The following is a 22852-nucleotide window of genomic DNA, read 5'->3' as shown; positions in this document are numbered from 1 at the left end:
GAATTGAAAAAATATACAAAATGTTGACGGTATTTTGTGTCAGATTAATTAGATACCAACTGAATTAAAAGAAAACTACAGTTTTCTCACATTATTAAACTTAAACATAGACATAAAGTGAATTTTCCATCCCACACCAGACTGTCTGGATCGTAGTTTCCTATGGTAGTTTCTCTTCTCTGCTCAGGTATGGCAGACATCTTTAATTCTGTATCAGTGGCTCCGCTTAAGTATGACCACCGGCACTCTCTGCTGTATGGGGGCCAAACTACAACACTAAAAGAAAATCTGATGCACGTTAATACATTGTAACTAATTTTTATCATTTTAACCATTAATCAGCAATTAATCATAAATTGTTAATTGTTTTTGCATCCCTAGTAGAAGTGCTTAATTCAATTTCAATTCAAAAACACTTTATTGATCCCAAAGGGAAATTAAATAGCTTAGGTTAAAACGCACATGATGCTGAGGAGAAGAGCAGTTCACATCTTCAGGTTCTGAAGTGAATAGAGAGTGAGATGATGGTGTCACACTTATAAACAGAAACAAAACAAATTGATCCAACACAACAAAACGACTCTTTGCAGAAACTGACTTTCAACCAGGAAAAAGAAGCAGAGGATCCCAGTGGCAGCGATGATGAGTCCTGGGACAATGAAGGACATCCCCCACTCTGAGGAGACAAAAACTCCAGCGATGAGGGAACCTAGAATGTTTCCCACCGAGGTGTGGGAGTTCCAGACGCCCATGATGAATCCACGCCTGACCATTAGAAAGATGAAAACAAGAAACACTGAACAGTTAGCTGCACAATCCTGCTTCTGGTGTATATTGTACATAATAAACCAGGGTTGTTCAAAGTGTGAAACAAGGCCACTTGCAACCCTTTGAACAAGTGTTTCTTCTGACAGAAATAGAAGAATGGTTTAAATGTGTCCCTCCAGCATATGGAGCCAATAAACATTTTTGCAATTGTTTTAGGATGATATTTCAAAGGTATTTTATATTGTACATTTTAAGTACAACACAAAGAATTACTTTTTTGTCTGCTTTTATTTTTATTTTATCCGAAATCATGTCAAAAACATTTAGTGAGTTTTTTTTACACACTTAGGCATCCATTATACTTGGATAAACTCCGCTGAGATTGTAGAAAGGAAATTCAAATTTTTATTACTGGAAATAAACTATAAACATTTTCCAGAAAAACAAGATAAAAAATAATTTACCCCAAAAATTAAACAACTGTAAACATCAAGATAAATGTCATAATAAAAAAAAATTACTTGTTTTATTGTTGTGCATGTAAAGGAGAAAGAATTCACAATAATATTGTTTTTGTGTTTTTGATTGAAGAGAAAAAGCTAATTTTGACTCCTGGGGACTTTCAACTTTTATTTTAGGACTAATTAATGTTGGGTATTAAAATATTGCAGAAATGTAAATAATAATCTTTTATCATTCCAAAATTGTGTAATTTTGATCCACTCTTCTTTTCAGAATTGTTTTAATTTACACACACTGAAGGGCTTTCAAGCATGAGCAACCAATTGAAGGTCATGCCATATTATCTACATAAATCCTAAGCACAGATTTTGTCTATGTTCCTGTTAAACCTTTCTTTTTCTTTTAAACCATTTCCTGATGGTGCTTCGATTCAATGTCCTGCTGCATAACAAAAACTGTTCTTGAACAAAAGAATTAAAAGTTATTCAAAAGGCTGGAATTGGTTTCATGTTATATTTCAGCATAGATATTCCTGCTGCAGTTTATTTTTGCTCTGTGTTGTATGGTTTATGTAAAAAGGGTTCTGTGCCTGGAAAATATATTGTGTATTTTCCAGGCACATTGTATATTTTACATTCAATTATTATGAAAATGCTGTTTATAACAAACATAATTTAAAATAAATTTGACTTCAAAATCTTAATGCCTTGAAATTGAGGCTCTGTCTCTTATTATTTCCAACACTCTGCCTTGAGGCAGTCACCACAGCAGTGCTTCTCATGTCTTTTACAACAATTCTTGAGAGTGTTAGACTGAGAAGTACGTAGTTCCTATGATAAGCTTAGCAGATGCATAATTCCACCAGGTGTCTGCTAATTGCTGCTGCTAGTCTAAGGAACTGTATGTAAATTCAAATCTCATCAAAACATACACTCCACGTACGTTTTGATGAGGGAATAACATCATAACATGATTTTAACCTCAAGTTAATTTTACAGAGAGCTGAACAAAAGTCAATAACAAGATATATCGCAAAAGACACCTGATCAATATCAATAGATTATTATCTGGTAGAATTTTTCATAATTTCACTAAAGTCCGATCTAGAACCGTACAGCATTCTAAAGGAAAGGCTTTAGCCACTCAGCCTCTCACGATCAGCTAAGCTAGGTTGGTGAACTCAACTAAATCACTCCCTCTTTTGTTACCTAGCAACAGCAGTTGAGTAACATGTGCAGCAGCACCAGCCTGGTGCCATCTACTGACTCAGCAGAACTGAAAATCTCAAAATCGGCTTTAAAAAAACTCAACTAAGCGTTCTTTATATGTTTAGATTTGTTCTCCACTCCCCCTCTGTTCAATAATTTTGAATTAATCTTGAAGCAGAAAACCAACACTGACACCAGGTATTGTCCATGTGAAGCTGTCATGATTTCATGGGTCAGTTGATTTCAAATTTGAGTCAGTATGAACCATTTAAATGTTGCCTCTGTTGGTGCTTTGTTGCGGTGCTGTTAAAACGTGATCGAGTGTGTGATTTAGTCGATTCCAAAACTCTGTAGAGTCAGCAGAACTGCCTCCCTGTACTCACTTCCCTTTTCCGAACCAGTTGCCGACACAGGCCACCACAGCGGGCCAACCAGTGGTCTGAATGAGCCCGTTCATCACCTGCAGTGTCAAACACAACAGAAGCCCGTTTTCATTAGTTTACAGCAGGAAACTGAACATGAAAAGGTGAATGAGTGGAGAGGGAGAAGGACTGTTATTGTCTCCAAAGCTGCAGAACATGAGCCCAGACATGCATGAGCAGTCATGTGGCTCCCTGTGAGTCATGTGAGTGAAGACTCACATCTTTGCATTTTATTTAGGGAAGAGAAAAACTAACCAACAGCTACAACACCTACAATGACTTAAGCACCTTATTAATAAGTACATTTATTCTTAATGTTGACAACGTCATTAAATTTAGTACTTTTTAACATGTTTTTGAACAGAGGTTTGGCTTCTTACTCCACTTTCCCATCTGGGAAGTCATGTGTGGGAATGAAGCACAAATGACTCCTCAAAGCTACACTTCAAATACAAACTAAAAACAAAGGTTCTTTTTTTTTCTCCAGTTCAGAAGACTGGATTTTAACGCTTCAAACACATTTTTGAACAAAATCTAACTCAAAAGAATAAATAAAGAAAAGAAAGCACTTGTCTATTTATGGTTCTCTTCTGCTTTTCTGTCACAATTTAATGTGTCAGATGACATTTCAACAAATAACTCAATAACAATAATCACCTTGTTGAGCCATGTTTTAATCAGGATTAAACACATAATTGGAAAGTTAAGTTAAAATTTCCATTTGAAAATTTAGCTAAAATTTTAACTTTAAATTAGATTATTTACATTAATCAACAATAATTTAAACAGCAAATTTATAACAATACAAAGTCACAAATCATGCCAAGATCTGAAGAAATGTACCAAAGGTTGAACAATCACCTTTTAGGTTAAACCTATAGTACAGACCAAAAGTTTGGACACACAGTTGTGTCCAAACTTTTGGTCTGTACTGTATGTGTGATAGGTTGATCTCTCTATATGTGAGAGCAACCTATCTCACATATAGATAGGTTGATTTGGATACTTTTTTGCAGTAAAAAATATAATCAAATGAAAAGGCCTTTTTTTTTTATAGTCAGGCTTTCTTTTACAATAAGGAACTGAATTAAGTCAACTGTCAACTGTAACAAACAATGTTACTGTAAGAAAAGACAACTAACAAAAAAAGAGGGTATAGGAACCCAGCAAAACTGATACATTAAACAAGTGTTTCTTGTTTAATTGACTTCCCAAAAATTAGTTTGGGAAGTCAAACTAATTTTCAGGTTTTTAATCACATTTATAAAAGTACTTTTTGGTTTTAAGCAAAGCTAAGAAGACATTTTTTTGAAGACTTTAGTTTCTGTCTGACCTTTTTCTTACATAAATGTAAGGAAAAAAGCATTCAAAATGAAAACAAGCCTGTATCTGAATGTTTCTGACACATTTCTGAGTTGAACAACAGTGACGTAAGCTGGATTTGGTTACTAATGGTCGAACGCAGTTTAAATAGCGAAGTGAAACAAAACTCTCCTGACGATGCCTTTTGTTTTCAGCGGTGCTTGGAGTGTGCGTCCACAAAACAAAGTTTCTTCCAAGCTGAGTGATAAATGAAACCTGGCTGTTGTGCTCTGGCCTGACTTTGGTCAGCAAAAAATAGCTCGTCTGACCCAGGTGCTTCCGCTTTCCACTTAGTTTTTGATACACAGTATGAGACAGAATTTGTCATGATCTGTGTTTTTCTGTGTATTTATTTCGAGTTTCTGTGTCCTTGAGTCTCTTTGTTGTCCTGTCCTCCCCTTGATTGTTCCCTGGTGTGTCTCGTTTCTGTGATTACTCCCTGTGTATTTAACCCCACCTGTGTTCCTTGTTCCTCGTCGGGTCCTTGTCAATTCTGCGTTGTTGTCGCACCAGTCTATCTTTATTGTCCCTCGTTTATCCTGTCGCTACCAACGTTGAGCCCAGGCGTCCGCTCAGTCGTGCTGTCAGGTTTTGTGGACTGTGTAATTCTGGATATTCTTTATTAAAACCATCTTACTCGTTTCATCCTGGGTCTGTTGCGTTTCCCTCACCATCTACACCTCACTTCATGACAGAATTCTTTGTAGTTAGATTTAATAATTTAGAATATTAAAAGTCTCGGTTTCCAAATGCAGACCAAAGGTTTGCCAAACTGCAGAATAATTAAATCATGTTACCTAGGTAACTCAAACTAAGAAAAGTGTGATATGTCATTATTTTTCCAAACAGATCTTATACCATCTATCAGTCTGAGGTGTGTGTGTGTATGTGCATACCTGGACGAAGGCGTAGTACCCTAAAGAGTGAATGTTCCAGTAGTAGCCGAGGCCAAACAGACATGTAAACAATCCGCTCATCACCATCCCGAAGCTCAGGTAGTACCTCAGAGGAAGGCGCTCTCCAAAGATCCCACTGGGGAGAGAGAAAAGACCTGAGTGAGTCGGTGGAGAAACCCAGACCTTTAACCTGGAGAGCTAAAGGCTGCAGCTACCAACCTGAAGAACATGCCAATGGCATAGGCGACGAGGAAGGAGTTATCCAGGACACCAAAGAGGGTCTGATAGTTGCCCTGATCTGCAGGAAGGCCACAGGTAAACTGTTTTAATCTAGTGACATTAAATAGCATAAGTATGTAGTCAAAACGATAAAATATCTGAACACTAGTAAGTTTAATTAGTGGAATAGGTCCCCCTAACACCTTTTTATGAACCAAAACAGAACAAAGAATTTCCACAAAATTTATTAATATTTAAAAGGAAGCTTGTCAATTAATCTTGAATAAATAAAGGTTTATGTGGTAAATGTTTGACTTAGATGATTTAGTCATCATAAGATGGTTCCGTCGGTTAGAAAGTCATAACTGGATATAAGGGTCACTTGTCACCTGGGTCAAACTTTATCAACAACTCAAAGGGGTGAATATTTTGACTCAAGTATTTAAAAATTATAAAGTTATAGTACATATTTAGGAGAATATTACTGAGCTAATGGCCAGAGGACGAATTAAACTTATTATGAATCAATTTATACCCACTGATCTATAGTACCACCTACTGTTGTATTGTGATTTACATTTGTACAACTTTTTTTCAGTAGTGAATAGGCCACCAAACTAGCTCCAGCACAGGGACCCACATCCTTATAAACCCGGCCCCTACTATATGGAGATATTTTACTGCCATAACTCAAGAGCACACATTTTCAGTTTGAAAGCAGAATTTCATTTCTTTGTTCTACAAACTTGTAATACTTGGATTTCAAGCAGGATTTCATCTTTTATAAAAAAAACAAAAAAAAACTTGTAATGCTTGCACTCAAAACTTCTGCTCTCTTTCAAATAAGATCTGTGCTCTCTCAAATCTTTGTGCTCACGCTCAAATTTTCTCCTCATGCACAAAACTTCTCTGCACGGATTAACTCTCTACTTGCAAACCTCTCTGCTCGCTTGCAAATTCTTTTCTGCTGGGTGTAACTGTGTGGCTATGTATCTGTCTAAATAGGTAGATAGACAATAGATAGCCATCTATATCGATCTAAAGATAGGAGCAATGTATCTAGATAGATATTAATATTAAACAGATAAAAAAACATCAACAGCCATGATTCTTCTGAAAGCATGCTGTAACTCTTTCAAGTGTAACTAACTTCTGAAAGCTAAACCCCGTCCATGGCAAATTTGGAAAAATTCCAGCAAATGTGGCAGAGCTAAGAGACAAAGCCAAGCAGAGAGGATGGGTGGGTATGGAGTGAATTTTCTGCCATAATTCGTTTGCTTACATTTTCATTTTGAAAACAGGACTTCCTGTCTGTATTCTCAAAACTTGTAATCTTCGTACTCAAATCTTTCTCCTCGCGCTCTTGCAGAGCTCTCTGCTCGCTTAGGAAACATTGTCTGCTTGCTTTTGGAATTGCCTTTAGGCACAGTTGCCTGGCAACCTCTCAGTCATTAGAATGAAAGTGTTGTACTGGATGCATTTGTTTCCTTTTAGCGGGTGTGCCTGTGTGGCAACTATCGATTGTAGCAACCTGCGCCACCAACTGGATGCAGGGAGTTGGTTGGATGAACAAATTCCTGCCTAAGATCAATAAGCTGTTAGCACACTGCTGGCGGATGTTTAGTGTAACACAGAGCAGAAAGCTGAGGCTGTTGTTTCTCCCTACATCCAGTGAGTGGCGCAGGTTGCTACAATCGATAGTAGCCACACAGGCACACGTGCTAGAAGGAAACAAACGCATCCTGAGCGAGCTGGCAGAGCGGCTATTAGCTTCTCCTGCGTACTCGGCACCGCAGCCAGTCTGACACAGTCATCCGTTCAACACCATACCTTCACCAAATAGTCAGAGAAGAGCAAGCCCATTTCACTCTGTGTCCACATTGCAATTAAATCACGCATTTGTAAAGCTGAGTAAAGATATCAATCAATACTTGCCATGACAACCCTTGCTACTTCAAATTCTGAACAGGCAGACAGGAGAATAAAGGTGGTGGGGGAGAGAGAGCGCTGTGCTTTTACATCAAAACCGGGGCTGTGATGAAGTTGTACCAAACTGTACCAGTGAAAATGAAAGTAAACAGGCTTTGCCAAAATATATTACCTACAAGTAATGCATTTTAAATAAAGAACAGCACTGAATAATACTCACGTGGAACTGTTTTAAATTATGATTTTGCAGATCTTTCAGCATATTTTAAAATAAAAAACTGCATGAAGATAATTTGGTGAAGCACTTACCAAAAGGCGCCCAGTCACACCAGGTATCATTATCAGTTATGTTGAGGTATGCTGGTCGAATGACTAATGAACAGTTTCTATGCAGTTCACTCTGAATTTCAAACAAAAAGAAAAAAAACAAAACTAGATGAAACAACTCACATACACAGGAACAGAAAAGTCAGATAAAAACCACACAGAATGATGTAGCCACCTCTGTACTTCACAGGTGTGAGGGTGATTTAAGGCAAAGTAACCCTTCATTTAACTCAAATATTGCAAATTTAGAAAATCAGAAGCTTACAAAATTATGATGTCATCATTTTGGCCTAACTGTTTATTAAATTCTTAGCTAGGGTATAGAGATTTGGTTAATTTGGTCCTTGTACAGCAGAAAATGGCCTCAAAAGCTACTGGTCCTATTTTTATTCACTAATTCTTTTCTCATCTATTGCCACAATAGCAGAATAACATAAGCAATCATTCATAAATATACATTTATTTCCCCAAAAACCTTTAAGACGTTGTATTTAAAGCTTCACAATCCTGAGCCTAACTTTGGAAACCATTATATTCATCTTAAACTGACATGTTGCTTAGATTAAAAATATTTTTTCTGCAGCTGAGCATTGTCTATGCTGACAATCAGACGAGGTCTGATTTACGCTAATCAGAGCAATACAAACACAATTTGCTTCACGATTAACAAACGTTTCCTCAGTCACCTTAACAATGCTGATTGGCTTCCTTGAGAGGTGGTAGGCTGTGTAGAAGAGGAATGTGAGGAAGAGAATAAAACCACGATACCTGCAACAGGAATAAATAAAACACAAGGTCATGTAAGTAATGATTATTTAAACACAGTCCGTCTTTATAAGTCTAATAAGTCGTAAAATAAGGTAAGATAATTATTATTATATTATTATAATAATTTTCCATTATTGCATTAATGTTTGAATAACATAAATGACATTTAGAGGAAATAACACAGACCAGTCTGCTGTGGGTGATTTTTTTTCCCATATCTGGTCTCCTATGTTATTAAACAACAACATGAATTCACTGAAGTCACGCAATAACAACATACACCATGATACAAGGTTCATAAATGAACTGGTACATCTGAAGGATATGCTTAAATTCTTATAAATAAAGTGTTCATTTTTGTTTAGTGTCCATGTTTTGGAAAGAATAATGTAAAATTCTACAGCCTACTACTTTCTAAGGAGTAAGTAGGTTACTATCTTGATCATATCACAGGCTCTTTTTTCTGCTTCCACTCTTAAAGATTGCTTGACCATCTTGGGCTGAATGTTTAATTCTCTATAAGGTGTTCATATGTGCTCAATTAACTTTTAGTGGAAGTTCTCTGAAAATAAAACTTGATTCCTTACAATGTCAGGAATCAGTTAGCAAATCTTCATCTGCACAGACAAAGCATCTGTGGCATAGATTACAACATGTTATTATTGGGTCATTCCTGACAATATTTGAGTAGCACTTAGTCAATTTTGCTTTTACCATTAATTTTTCAAAGCCAAATATTCCTGAGCAATCATCATTGCACTATATAGATCTTGCAGTAAAGAAATGCATTGCCATCTTTGTTTTTCTAACAACTGAGAGTGGTTAGTGTGGACAAGCTTTATTAATCCTAAAAAATACTTGGAATATACTGATGGCTAGTCTGACAAAAATATAGTTGGATACGTCAAAACTAGGACAAGCGATTAATACTGTAAAATATCAAAAATGCACTATATAATTAAAGTGCATTTCCTGTTGTTAACACACAAATACTTAAAAAAAAATCTTGTTGAGAAGAAACACTGACATGCATAAAACTAAGCAATCTGGTTGTATTGTAAATTATTTTTAATTAGGAAATATTTAATCTTTACTATTTATATGATCAGTAGTACTGAAAGCACTGCAAGTGAGAAGTGACAAGGGCTGTTGTGTCAATAAAACATGCTACCTTGAAAAATATTTACATTAGCGGGGGATAGTTACATGTTCAGCTCCTAACCCTTAGTTTCTATGAGGACAGCTGATTATGAAATCCTAGAAAAACTAACATTGTTCTAATAAATGTGTGTACTGAGGCAGTACTTTGCAGAACAAAACATTCTCTGCTGGGATATAATTTAACATCACTGTCTCCCAGGATAATTTAGTTGCCTTAGCACTTATTTCCTCCACATAATTTCTTTCAGGATAATGAGGTTGTTCCTGCTTTATATTTCAAGCAAGGTGCCAAACCTTTTAAACATTAGCAACCTGCAAACATGTAAATGTCTACAGCATTATGACAGTACTTGTCAAAGTACAAGTACTTTATGACAAGTTTTAATTTCACTGAGCAACAGTTTTAATTTCACTTTCCAACGCTAGTTTTTTTTAAATTATTATTATTTTGTCATGCTCTTGGAGGATTGGGTTGTGTAACTGGGCATTGTTGCTGGTGGTATAAAAAGCTTATTAACAGTCCTCCTTCCTCTCATGCAAGGAAGGAGGCCTGTGAAACAGAGAGACAAGGACTGAGCAACAACTGGAGCAAATAAACACCAAGCATCTCGGCAAGCTCTATAGCTAACCAGTTCACCGTCTTCACTGACTCACATGAACCTGATGGACATCCTGATCTTAGCCCACAGTTTGCTATGGTGTTGGTCCACTGTTAGCGGCTAAAGTTTTAGTTTGTCTGGAGCGAGTCGTCTACGCTGGACTCCTTGTCCATTTCATTCTTCAGGATCATCGGGACTTTCGGGCGGAGGCCGGACTAGGTGGTTCTGGCCCTCTACCCACAGACCACCTGCTTCAACTGCGCCCTGATCCACACGCCGCCGCACAGGCAAAACATCAAGACTAAAAGTGGAATTGTAAGAGAATGGGACCTAAAAAGACTCAAGCATCGGATGATCTTGATGACATTAATAAATCCTTGGACTGTATTTCTGAGGAAGTGGCAGCTATAAGGCTCCATCAAAAAAACATTTTGGATCTGGTAAAAGAAGTGAAGTCGTTGAGACTTCTTAATGAGGAAAAGGACAAACGGATCGCTGTATTGGAGAACTGAGTGGCAGATTTGGAGCAATGCAATACTACAAATGATGTGATCCTCACTGGACTTAGAGTCAAGTCCTGTTCGTATGCCAACGCAGTGGCGGCACCCAGTCCGGCTGGTAACCATCAATGGAAGTGCTTGACTCCACAGAGAAACAGGTGGCTTCTTTCCTCCGGACCAAGGGGATAGAGGTGGACTATGACACTGTGGAAGCATGCCACCCGCTTCCGAGAAGAGGAAAAGAATATAAACCTGCCATTATCATGAGATTCACAAAGAGGAAATACAAGTTTGCTTTGTTAAAACAAGGCAGATTGTTGAAAGGATCTGACGTATTTATTAATGAGCACTTGACCAAGAAGAATGCTAATATTGCCAGAAAGGCCCGGTTTCTGAGAAAAAAATAAAAAATTCAGTCAACATGGACAACAAATTGTAAGGTCTTTATCAAATTGAATGGAGCTCCAGAGGAAGCAAAGGTTCTGGTTGTTCGGGACTTCGCTGAACTGGATAAATACAACTGAATGCTATGAATGACGATTGGGAACCCAGGTGATCGATTGCACATGACACACATCACCATGTCTCAATTAAACAATACTTTGTCTTCATCAACTACGGACATAACATTAACACCTCTATCTAATGTTGATTATCTGGAACTGAAAACATTTGACTACACTGAATATAAAAGTCAAGTCAAGGAAAAGAATTTGGATCCAGAAAATAACTTCTTCTATAACATTGCGAACAACTGTGGCTACTACTCTACTCAGCCATACAACTCGACAGCTAAAGCAGACAATGAATTTTCGATTATACATTTCAAAAGGAGAAGCTTATAGGCAAATATTAACCACATCAAAGACTGTTTAAGCCAGTTTAATCAACCTTTCAGTGTCATAACTATCTCTGAAACCTGACTTAATACTGATTTTGGGAGCTGATTTTGAACTAGTTGGTTATGAATTCAGCTATATTAATAGAGAGGGGAAGACTGGTGGAGGAGTAGCTGTATATGTGGACAGCAGTCTTAGATATAATATAATTGAAAATATGACTAATGTGGTTAAAGATCATTTTGAGTGTATAACAGTTGAAATATATATGGAAAAAAATAAAAATGTAATTGTTAGTTGTATATATAGGGATCCTGGTTCTAATATGGACCTCTTTGCAGAATGGTTTGAGAAAACCTACACAACTACAACTCCAAAGAATTATTTTATCTGTGGGGACTTTAATATTGATCTGCTGAATGTAAACAATCACAAATCGACTGAAGAGTTCATTAATACTATACACAGTCTGAGCCTTTTCCCTCAAATTACAAGACCAAGCAGAATCACATCTAACAGTCCTACATTAATAGATAATATATTTACAAATTTAATACATAACAATACAATAAGTGGATTATTAGTTAATGATATTAGTGATCATTTACCTGTTTTTGCTGCTTGTGACAACTGCCACATGAAAGATAAGAGTAAAAGTAATCCAATTTCTAAAAGATTAAGGACTGAGGAATCTATAAAAGCATTTAAAGATGAATTATCTAAACAAAACTGGGAGTCAGTATTGAAAGAAAATGACATGGACAAAGCATATGATAATTTTCTGAATATTTTTAAATCATTATATGATAAAAACTGTCCCAATACAAAGTTTATTCATAAAAATAAATATTCAGAAACTCCATGGATCACCAAGGGACTTCAAAATGCCTGTAAAAAAAGAACAAACTGTACAGAGACTTCATAAAGCATAGATCAATTGAGGCAGAAAATAAATATAAGAAATATAAGAACAAATTAACTGCTATTTTACAGATAGCAAAACAAGATTATTACAGCAAACAGTTGGATAGAAATAAAAATAATATTAAAGGTATCTGGAATATTTTAAACAGTGTCATTAGAAAAATCTCCAGGCATACCTGCTTTATTCAACACTTTACAAATATTGATAAAAAGCTTAATAGCATAGAAGAGATAGTTCATAATTTTAATAAATATTTTGTAAGTGTGGGGCCTAAATTGGCTGAGGAAATCCTGCAGCCCACAGTTTATGAAACACTAAATGACACATTAGTTAGTAGAAACCCACATTCCATGTTTGTCACAGTAGTGGAAGGAAAATAAATTATAGATATAGTAAACAAATGTAAAAATAAAAGGTCAACTGACTGCAATGGTATTGACATGATAATAATAAAGAAGGTGATTGTGGAAATTATTCAGCCGCTAACATATATTTGTAATTTGTCAATTCAAACAGGTATATTTCCACAAAAAATAAAAATTGCAAAAGTCATCCTGTCAGGATCTGTGTTTTCTGTGTTCATTTAGAGTTTTTTGTGTCCTTGAGTCTCTTCGTTGTCCTGTCCTCCCCTTGATTGTTCCCAGGTGTGTCTCGTTCTGTGATTACCCTCCTGTGTATTTAACTCCACCTGTGTTCCTTGTTCCTCGTCGGGTCCTCGTCAATGTTTCGTCAATGTTAGCTTCTTCGTCGTTCTGTGTTTCCTTGTGCCTGCTGCTTGTTCCCGGACTTATTTATCATTAAACATCCCTTATTCATCTCATCTGGGTCTACAGCGTCTGCCTCACCACCTCACCCGCACCACTTCCTGACAGAAGGACCCGACCTGACAGTACGGTGAGGCACGCTGGTTTTATTTTTCATCATGGACCCAGATGAGTTTAAGGAGCTGACGGAAACCATCAGGGAGTACGAGGAAGCAATGGCCAAGCCATACGCTGCCATCCGACGCCTCGGTTTCGCCATCCGCTTGGGACACCTGCTGGACTACTGGGTTCCTCGCTTTCCGCACCCGGGGTTGGTGGAGTTGCAGAGGGAGGCAGAGTGGGAGCGTATGGCGGCTCTAGCCGTCATGGCTGGCGAACCTCTGCCTCCCAAGCCGCACAGTTTCTCCGCCAGCCCGGATCCAGCTCCAGCTCCGGGACCAGCACCCCCAACCGGTGCGGCCGGCGCACCCGGGGCCGTTTCAGCCGGCATTCCAGCCGGCGCACCCGAGGCCGTTTCAGCCGGCGTTCCAGCCGGCGCACCCCAGGCCGCCCGGAGACAGCGACGTGAGCCGCCGGTGGACCCGGCCCCTCGTCGCCTTCCGGAGCTGTCACCTCCGCTGCCGGTTCCCAGGCTCCGCTGCGGCTCGCCCCCGCAGCCGGTTCCCAGGCTTCGCTGCGGCTCGCCCCCGCAGCCGGCCCCGAGGCTCCGCTCCGGCTCACCTCCAGCCGGCGCACCCGAGGCCGAATCAGCCGGCGTTCCAGCCGGCGCACCCGAGGCCGAGTCAGCCGGCGTTCCAGCCGGCGTTCCTTCCGAGACTCCCAGTGTTCCTTCCGAGACTCCCAGTGTTCCTTCCGAGACTCCCAGTGTTCCTTCCGAGACCCAGACCCCCAGCGCTCCGACTCAGACTCCCTGTGTTCCTCCAGAGACTCCCTGTGTTCCTACCGAGACCCAGACCCTCTACGTTCCTTCCGAGACCCCGACTCCCGAGACCCTCTACGTTCCCTCCGAGACCCCGACTCCCGAGACCCTCTGCGTTCCTCCTGAGACCCTGACCTTCTGCGTTCCTCCTGAGACCCTGACCTTCTGCGTTCCTCCTGAGACCCTGACCTCCTGCGTTCCTCCTGAGACCCTGACCTCCTGCGTTCCTCCTGAGACCCTGACCTCCTGCGTTCCTCCTGAGACTCTGACCTCCTGCGTTCCTCCTGAGACTCTGACTCCCTGCGTTCCACCCGAGACCGAGACTCCCTGCGTTCCACCCGAGACCGAGACTCCCTGCGTTCCACCCGAGACCGAGACTCCCTGCGTTCCACCCGAGACCGAGACTCCCTGCGTTCCACCCGAGACCGAGACTCCCTGCGTTCCACCCGAGACCGAGACTCCCTGCGTTCCACCCGAGACCGAGACTCCCTGCGTTCCACCCGAGACCGAGACTCCCTGCGTTCCACCCGAGACCGAGACCCCGAGCGTTCCACCCGAGACCGAGACCCCGAGCGTTCCGACCGAGACCCCCTGTGCTCCACCAGAGACCCTGCCTCGGGGGGCTCGTCGTCGCCGTCTGTGGGCGGCCCCCGGGACTCATCGCCACCTCCAGCGCCGCGGACGGCCGCCGGACCGCCTCCGTGGTTCCCGCCTCCAGCGCCGCGGACGGCCGCCGGATCGCCTCCGTGGTTCCCGCCTCCAGCGCCGCGGACGGCCGCCGGACTGCCTCCGTGGTTCCCGCCTCCGTGGTTCCCGTCTCCGTGGTTCCCGCCTCCAGCGCCGCGGACGGCCGCCGGACCGCCTCCGTGGTTCCCGCCTCCAGCGCCGCGGACGGCCGCCGGACCGCCTCCGTGGTTCCCGCCTCCAGCGCCGCGGACGGCCGCCGGACCGCCTCCGTGGTTCCCGCCGCCGCGGACGACCGCCGGACCACCTCCGTGGTTCCTGCCTCCTTTGCCTCCGCCCACCCTGTGGGTAGTTTTTTGTTTGTTTATGGACTCTTGGCCCTTCTTGTGTTTCCGCCCACGATGGTGGGTAGTTTTTTGTTTTTCTGGACTCTGGCCCCCCGTCCAGCGCCCCTCCGCCCACCCTTGTTGTGTTTTTGTTTTTTCTGGACTCTGGCCCCCCATCCGGCGCCCCTCCGCCCACCCTTGTTGTGGTTTTTTTTTTTTTTTTGGGCGTCTGGTAGCCGCCCTTGAGGGGGGGGTACTGTCAGGATCTGTGTTTTCTGTGTTCATTTAGAGTTTTTTGTGTCCTTGAGTCTCTTCGTTGTCCTGTCCTCCCCTTGATTGTTCCCAGGTGTGTCTCGTTCTGTGATTACCCTCCTGTGTATTTAACTCCACCTGTGTTCCTTGTTCCTCGTCGGGTCCTCGTCAATGTTTCGTCAATGTTAGCTTCTTCGTCGTTCTGTGTTTCCTTGTGCCTGCTGCTTGTTCCCGGACTTATTTATCATTAAACATCCCTTATTCATCTCATCTGGGTCTACAGCGTCTGCCTCACCCGCACCACTTCCTGACACATCCAACTATATAAATCTGGGAATAGACATCATTTCACAAATTACAGGCCTGTTTCATTACTTCCACAATTCTCCAAAATTTTGGAAAAAATATTTGTTGCTAGATTGGATAGATTTGTTAGTAAACACCAACTACTCGCTGAGAGTCAGTATGGATTTAGGTCACAAAGATCCACAGCGATGGCAGTTCTTCATTTAATAGAAGAAATGACCAGAGCATTAGATAAAAAGAAACCTGCTGTTAGGGAATTTATTGACTTAAAAAAAGCAGTTGATATAATTGATCATAAAATACTCATCAAGAAACTCAAGCACTAAGGTCTAAGAGGAGTAGTTTTGCACTGGATGAAAATTTATCACAGCAACAGGCAACAATTTGTGCAATTGGGTGATTTCCAGTCCTCATGCCTGGACATTGTTTGCGATGTTCCCCAAGGCTCAGTATTGGGACCAAAGTTGTTTATTTTATACATAAATGATATATGTAAGGTTTCAGAAATACTTAATTTTGTTTTATTTGCAGATGATACAAACACTTTTTGTACAGGTGAAAATTTACGGCAGCTTTTGATAGAAATGAATTTAGAGTTATGTAAATTGAAAAAGTGGTTTGATATTAACAAATTATCACTAAATTTCAATAAAACCAAGTTTATGTTATTTGGGACTTGTAAATGACATAGCAATTGACAAATAATAATTGATAATGTGACTGTGGAGAGAGTGACTGAAATTTGGTTTTTGGGAGTTTTGATTCATAATAAGATCTGTTGGAAACCTCATAATAAATATGTTCAACCTAAGATAGCTAGAAGTATTGCAGTTCTCTCTAATGCTAGAAAATTTCTAAACTCCTCTACCCTTCATAATCTTTACTGTTCACTTATTTTGCCATATCTAAGTTACTGTGTAGATGTTTGGGGCAGCACTTACAAAACTTCACTTCAACCATTATGCACATTACAGAAAAGAGCCATTCGAATAGTTCACAAGGTTGATTTTTATTGTCATACCAACAATTTATCTATAGATTCTTATTTCCTGAAACTCCCAGATTTGGTAGAGTTTCAAACTCCACTGTTTATGTATAAAGTTAGAAACAAACTATTACCAGAAAATATTCAAAAATTATTTACTGATAGAGTGGGGGGATATGACTATAGAGAAAACCTCAACTTCAGAACTTTGAATGTTCGAACAACAATGAAAAGAATGTGCATTTCTGTCATTGGAGTGTAGATCTGGAATAAACTCACTAAAGAGCTGAAGCAAAATCCAAGCATGAGGAATTTTAAGAAAAGACTCAAAATGGTTACTATTCAAACATATAAGGATGAACAGGGGTGATGAATTTGGCTGGGAATTACAGCACTGTGGATGACTTGGGCAATTGGGTGCAGGTTTGTGTATGTGTGTGTAAATATATGTGGGTGTGTAAATAGGTATATATTATTTATGTATATATGCAGGTAGATGCGTATGTAGATCCTGCTGGACTTCCACACAGAAAGAACTCAGTCTGTCCATGTGGGTAATAACAGAGGTGGGACCAAGTCAGTGTTTTGCAAGTCTCAAGTACTGTAAGTCTCAAGTCTTTATCCTTGAGATAAAAGATAAAGACTTGACACTGTCTTTACTTGAGTCAAATCTCTTTTTTTATGATGAGGACAGAGAGAAACTCTCTTCCCTAAGCTCATGTCTAGAACCTGCTTTCTGATTCACAGCCCCGGTTCCAGAAGAGTTTAGTGGGGTGGACATTGGATTATTTTGGGGGGCAGACTAAACTAGCTTTTACTTTAATATAAATACATAAATCTTTATGTAACATTTCAAATAGGATACCCATGTTTATTAATACAAAATAAACACGGACATAAACAGTGGCATTTATAAAATGCTGAGTAATTATGCTCAAATTCGTTATTTCATATGTTACAGAAATCTAAGTTTTCCCATCTCTGAAGTCTATTTCTTTAAATGCAAAATCAATCTACTCAAGTAAGAGAAGAGATAATATTACTCAAGTAAAAGAAAAAAAGTACCGTGCAGTAAAACTACTATTAGAAGTACCTTTCTTCCCAAAAAATTACTCACGTAAATGTAACCAGTACTACTGACTTTGGGACATGGATAAACAATACTTGTAGCCTATTTTGTTAACAAGCTTAATGTGATATACTGGCATTAGCTAGTCATAATGTAGCTAATATTACCTGCATCCAACAAAATTAATCAACTCATTCAGTACATTTGGGGGAAAGAACTGTGCAAAGTTCTTTGTCTTTTGCTGGTTTGCTTTTAACACACACCAGTGCAGCTCTGCACGGCAGCAGCAGGTCTCTGTCGCGGCCGCACACAAGCAAGAGCTCATGCTGAGTTTAAAGGAAGCTCGGAAAAACACGTTATGACTGAGCGTAATGAATTAATGGGGCTCACTTTATAAATAATATGTTTACCCAAACTTAAAATTTCGGGTAAAATATCAAGCCTTTTTAAGTAAACAGGTTCAAATTAAAATTCAAGTTCAAGTCTCTTATCATTGTTTTAAGTCAAGTCTAAAGTCTTACTATTAATGACTCGAGTCCAAGTCATGTGACTCGAGTCCCCACCTCTGGGTAAAAGCACCTTCAATGTCATTTCTTTGAACACTAGCTCCCTCGACGGCTGTGTCTTGAGCCCCCTGATGACTCACAACTCTTGTCCCAGGTTTAACACCAGTCACATAATAAAATATGCAGATGATTATAATTGTGGGTCTCATTCAGGATAACAATGAAGTGGATTACAGAAACGAGGTACAACATCTTGTGGACTGATGTAGAATAAACAACCTGCTCCTGAACGTCGACAAGACAAACGAGATCATTGTCGACTTTAGGAGGTCTCGACCCAGCGACACACCACTTCTCATCAACAACAGAGCAGTGGAGATCGTCAGCAGCACCAAGTTCCTGGGGGTTCATATTATAGACAACCTTGGCTGGACACCGCATATCACTTCCCTGGAGAAAAAGGCACAGCAGTGCCTGCACTTTCTGTGACAAATGAGAAAGGCTTTCCTCCCTCTTCCCATCTTCTCCACTTTCTACAGAAAAACCATTCAGAGCCTTCTGACCAATAGTGTCTCCATCTGGTTTGGAAGCTGCAAGGTGTCAGACTGGAAGTCTCTGCAAAGAGTGATGAAGACAGCGGGCAGGATCTTTGGATCCCCTATCCAGAACATTGCACACAGATGCTGCTTAGCCAGAGCAAACCAGATCCTCTCCAATTCCACTCATCTTCTTCATGGTCTGTTCATCCGGTTGGAGTCTGGCAGAAGAACAGCCAGACTCAGAAATAGTTGCTTCCCACTGACCATCAGATTGCTCAACATTACCGTCACTTAAGACTGTCTTAGACTGTTTGAAAATACTAAGTTACTGTATATATATTTAGAAATATATTCTTATTTGTATATTTGTGTAATTATAATTATAGGCACTATTGTGTTTTTGTGTGTGCTCCAGTGGCCAAGTGAGGACATTTCATTGCCAATTTCACTAATGTGTCTTTGTGCAACAACAATAAAATAAGTCTAAGTCTATAGTTATTATGCTGGACAAAATGTATTTGTAGGCATAACGAACTGTGAAAACCAAGAACATTAATTAATTTCTAGAAAATAGTTTGTTTTTCTGATGGAAACGACAAACTTGATTTTGAAAAATTTTAAAAGTTTAACCACTTTTTTTTGTTTTTGTATCTAAATGGTAAGTTTTTTATATAAATAAAAGATTACAAATGTGTCAATGTTTTCATAACTTATTCACTTTTGGCAGATGATTGGTGAAAATGTATTTTTACACAATTATAAGAAAACCTGTACATTAGTAGAAATTACCATGGTCATTAATATTACTGTTTTTTTAAAATTACAAATAAAAATTCAGATGACTAATTTCTTTTTGTTGATAATTGAAAGAATGTGTTTATTTTTTGTCAATTTATTTTATATTACAAAAGATCTAATCTTAAATTATAACGTTTCATGTTTTGTTTGCAAGTGACTTATAAAATTGGTGCCCTTTTTAATTATGTACAACAAAGTAGAAGAAAATCCAGGTTCAACTGTTGAGTTTTTTAGATAATTTGTAGAAACTTGTCGGTTTTTTATAATTCTTAATTTTGTTTGTTACAAAGTTATAAGAGAATCTAGTTTCTAACTGCTGCCAAATATTTTCTTGTCTTTTTTAAAGTAAAATTTGTAGAAAGAAGGCACCGCTATCAGTGGTTTGCTATAATCCCTACCATGCACCAGCTCTGTGATCAGCACCTTGTCTTCATGAAGTTGTTGAATGGTGGACGACAGTATCGACTCGTTAAAGTGCAAATCTGAGTCGATAATCAAATGAAGAATTTCGTTTTAAAATGTACTAAATGAAAGAGCTATACTACTAGATTAAAAGCACGTAATTAAATACTTCTAACTCGCAACGCGATCTTAGATAAATATGCAATAAACACTATAGCGTTGAGGTCAACTGATTTACAGAATCAATGTTTATTGATCAGACTGAGTAAATAATCTACAGCAGGGAGATAATGTAGAAGCAGGTAAAGCTGCCCTGAAACCAAGTTGGCTCTACAGAAAATAAAAAAGAAAGACTTACCAGCTGTCCCGAGAAAGGGAGGTGATCAGTCGTATCCCGGGAGCCAGAGGAGACCTCATTGTTGATTAAAAACCGGTTAGACTTCCCACTCAAACTGTTACCACTTGATCCCAAACATCATGTTCTCGAAGCAGATATCGGTGAGATGAGGCTGGTTGCAGGTAACAACAGATTTATAACTAAACACCCGAGAGGAAGCTTCCTGATAATTGAGTCATCGATGAGGGGAAAAAAACCGGAAGAATGGTAAATGAAGCTCTAGGATAAAAGCAGACGTTAGCTGCTAGAGAAAAACGGCTGTCGTCCGGCTTCTAGTGCGGAGATGGAGTCCGTAAACATCCAGCAGAGCTCCATAGTATGCTTCCAAGTTTATATACAGCGGTGAGAAGAGTCAGCCTACCTCCCTGAACCTGAGTTAAAACGTTACGGCGTGGAAAAGCGCCGGATAAGAATATAGAATTACTAATAATACTCAAAAGACGCACTTCTGAGTTGTTCGTTCAGAAGATTTTCCAGGAGCCTCCCGACGTCAGAAACAGTCTTACGTATCGCGTCACTGTAAATAGAACGTTGTATGGAAAGCTAATTTTACAAATAATCAAGCCACATTCCTAACAATGTTCTAAACGAGTGATGTAGGTTACAACATTGTTGCCACACCAATCAGGTTGGCAGTAATCGCAGGGCACAAAAATCATATTTTAATGTAAGTGGGTTTTTTTTTTAAAGTGTTAGTTTTTTTAACCTGCTTACCAATATTAAACATAGTCATCAAAAAGAAAGGGATCTATCATTGTAGATCCAAAACATGACAAGGGTTTTGTAAATTTGCTTTATTCAAACAATCATACAGTTGACAAATGGCAAACATTGACAGATTGTTTTTGGGGGGTTTTCCAGCAAGAACAGAATTTGGTCACTCCTTATTGGAATCAATTAGATTTGGGTTCACCCTGGTCTGTTTCAGTAAAAATCCCAGAAAATAGTCCCATTTAGTACTAAAAGAAAGAAAGAAAGAAGGAAGCATGATTAGTAAAAGATGGATTATATATTGTCTATAACATTTTACATTAAGATTTTGATATAGTACCCACAATTTCCATCAATTAAAAACATAACTGCAAATGTTTTATAATACTTTGAAGGAAAACACCCGTAGTGGATGTGTGTGCAATAGTAAATATATCATTCTTGTGAAAGGAAAAGCTAAAAAAAGGTTAAATGTTCTTAGTAGTAGCAGCTGAAGAGCTGAGGTCTGTTGGTGGTCCACCATTCTGTCTTAGTTCCTCTTGGCACACACTCAAGGTGTCAAACATTTTTAGAGATTTTGGTGGTTATGGATGTGTTAGTAGTAGATTTGCAGATGGCCACAGCTACTAAATTGGAGATTAGACTTGATAAGTCTAATCAAGACTTGCATTTTGGTGCATTATCCTGCAATCAGAAGATGGGTAAACTGAGCTCAAAAGGAAGTGAAAAAGATCTGCAAAAATATTCTGTAGCTTTCAAGAGATGCTAAAGTAGAACAAAGTGAACTAAAAGGTATTCTCCACACCATTTCACCACCAGCAGCCTGAATCAGTAATGCAAGAAAAGATGGATCTATGACTTCCAGTTGTTCAAGCCAAATTGCAACTAAATGTTGCAACTGAAATTGATACTCCAATCTGGTATTACCTTAAGGGTAGAGATGGTGTAAATTGCAGCTACAGTTCTTTGGTTCTTAGCTAAAACAAATGGCACCCAGTGTAGTCATCTGATTCAAGGTTCAGTGTAGGCTTTCACTAACTTTACTAACTTCACTAACTTTCACTAACCCCCATTCTGTAAAAATGACCCAAACCGGCAGGATGGAGGGTTTAAGTCAGTGACTCGTCACCTTAATGGTCCTCACATTTGGATTACTGTACTGTTATTTAAAACTTGTAAGCATGATCAGAAGTGAATAACCATTTTGTTAGAGAGATAAGTCTTCAAGAAACAAAAGAAGTTACTCAGGAATCTGTATCAACATTCCTCACACCTTGGTTGTAAAAAGTGGTTATTCAAGCTGTTACCTTTGCATAATTTCTTTTTAATCTGCCCACTTTCCTTTCACATTTCTTATGCACTTTAATTAATAAATGATTATATGAAACAATTTTACACAATCTATTCATGGTTGCAGCAAAGAAAAATGGTTATGTCTCTCCATTACCATAAACTCATTGCTCTTTTGGTTTGAGCAATACAGAATTGTAATAAATAAAAAAGTTAAATTAGGCTATAGTTACTATTTTGAAAGCAAAATTGTATGAATGAGAAAAGATATGATTGGATAGTAAGAACCATTTCCTGAGAGCAAAATAGTTAGTTTTGACAAGAACTGAACTGAGGAAATGACAGTTTCAATTGGCCATTATATGGTAAATGGCTTGCCGTACTTAGTTGGGAGCAAAGGCAAACATTTTCTGCCAAGTTTCTTCCTCAGTCTGATGCTCAGATCCACAGCATGGTACTTTAATTCTTCTGCAATCCAATTTGGACCATTATATTATAAGAAATAATGAGATTTTAATT

General features: G+C 39.2%; 2 protein-coding genes across 3 annotated transcripts in view; both read right to left on the bottom strand.

Annotated features, from left to right (window-relative positions):
• Positions 1–20838, bottom strand: part of slc37a2 (solute carrier family 37 member 2) — a 40869-nt gene extending 20031 nt beyond the window's left edge. For both annotated transcript variants that reach the window (XM_032576472.1, XM_032576471.1), the window contains exons 1-8: positions 20294–20838; positions 8280–8361; positions 7576–7666; positions 5338–5416; positions 5119–5254; positions 2822–2898; positions 599–765; positions 463–500 (exon numbers count right to left, since the gene is read on the bottom strand). In XM_032576472.1, coding sequence (XP_032432363.1) covers positions 463–500; positions 599–765; positions 2822–2898; positions 5119–5254; positions 5338–5416; positions 7576–7666; positions 8280–8361; positions 20294–20352 — 729 coding nt within the window. In that variant the 5' untranslated portion in view covers positions 20353–20838. The remainder of the gene's footprint in view (positions 1–462; positions 501–598; positions 766–2821; positions 2899–5118; positions 5255–5337; positions 5417–7575; positions 7667–8279; positions 8362–20293) is intronic.
• Positions 20839–21117: 279 nt separating this feature from the next.
• The window catches only part of ccdc15 (coiled-coil domain containing 15), a 34796-nt gene continuing 33061 nt past the window's right edge, over positions 21118–22852 (bottom strand). The window contains exon 10 of the mRNA XM_032576538.1: positions 21118–21291. Coding sequence (XP_032432429.1) covers positions 21257–21291 — 35 coding nt within the window. The 3' untranslated portion in view covers positions 21118–21256. The remainder of the gene's footprint in view (positions 21292–22852) is intronic.

This window comes from Xiphophorus hellerii, chromosome 11 (assembly GCF_003331165.1).
Source record: "Xiphophorus hellerii strain 12219 chromosome 11, Xiphophorus_hellerii-4.1, whole genome shotgun sequence".
Taxonomy (NCBI): Eukaryota; Metazoa; Chordata; class Actinopteri; order Cyprinodontiformes; family Poeciliidae; genus Xiphophorus; species Xiphophorus hellerii.
This window is presented reverse-complemented; position numbering and strand designations above follow the sequence as displayed.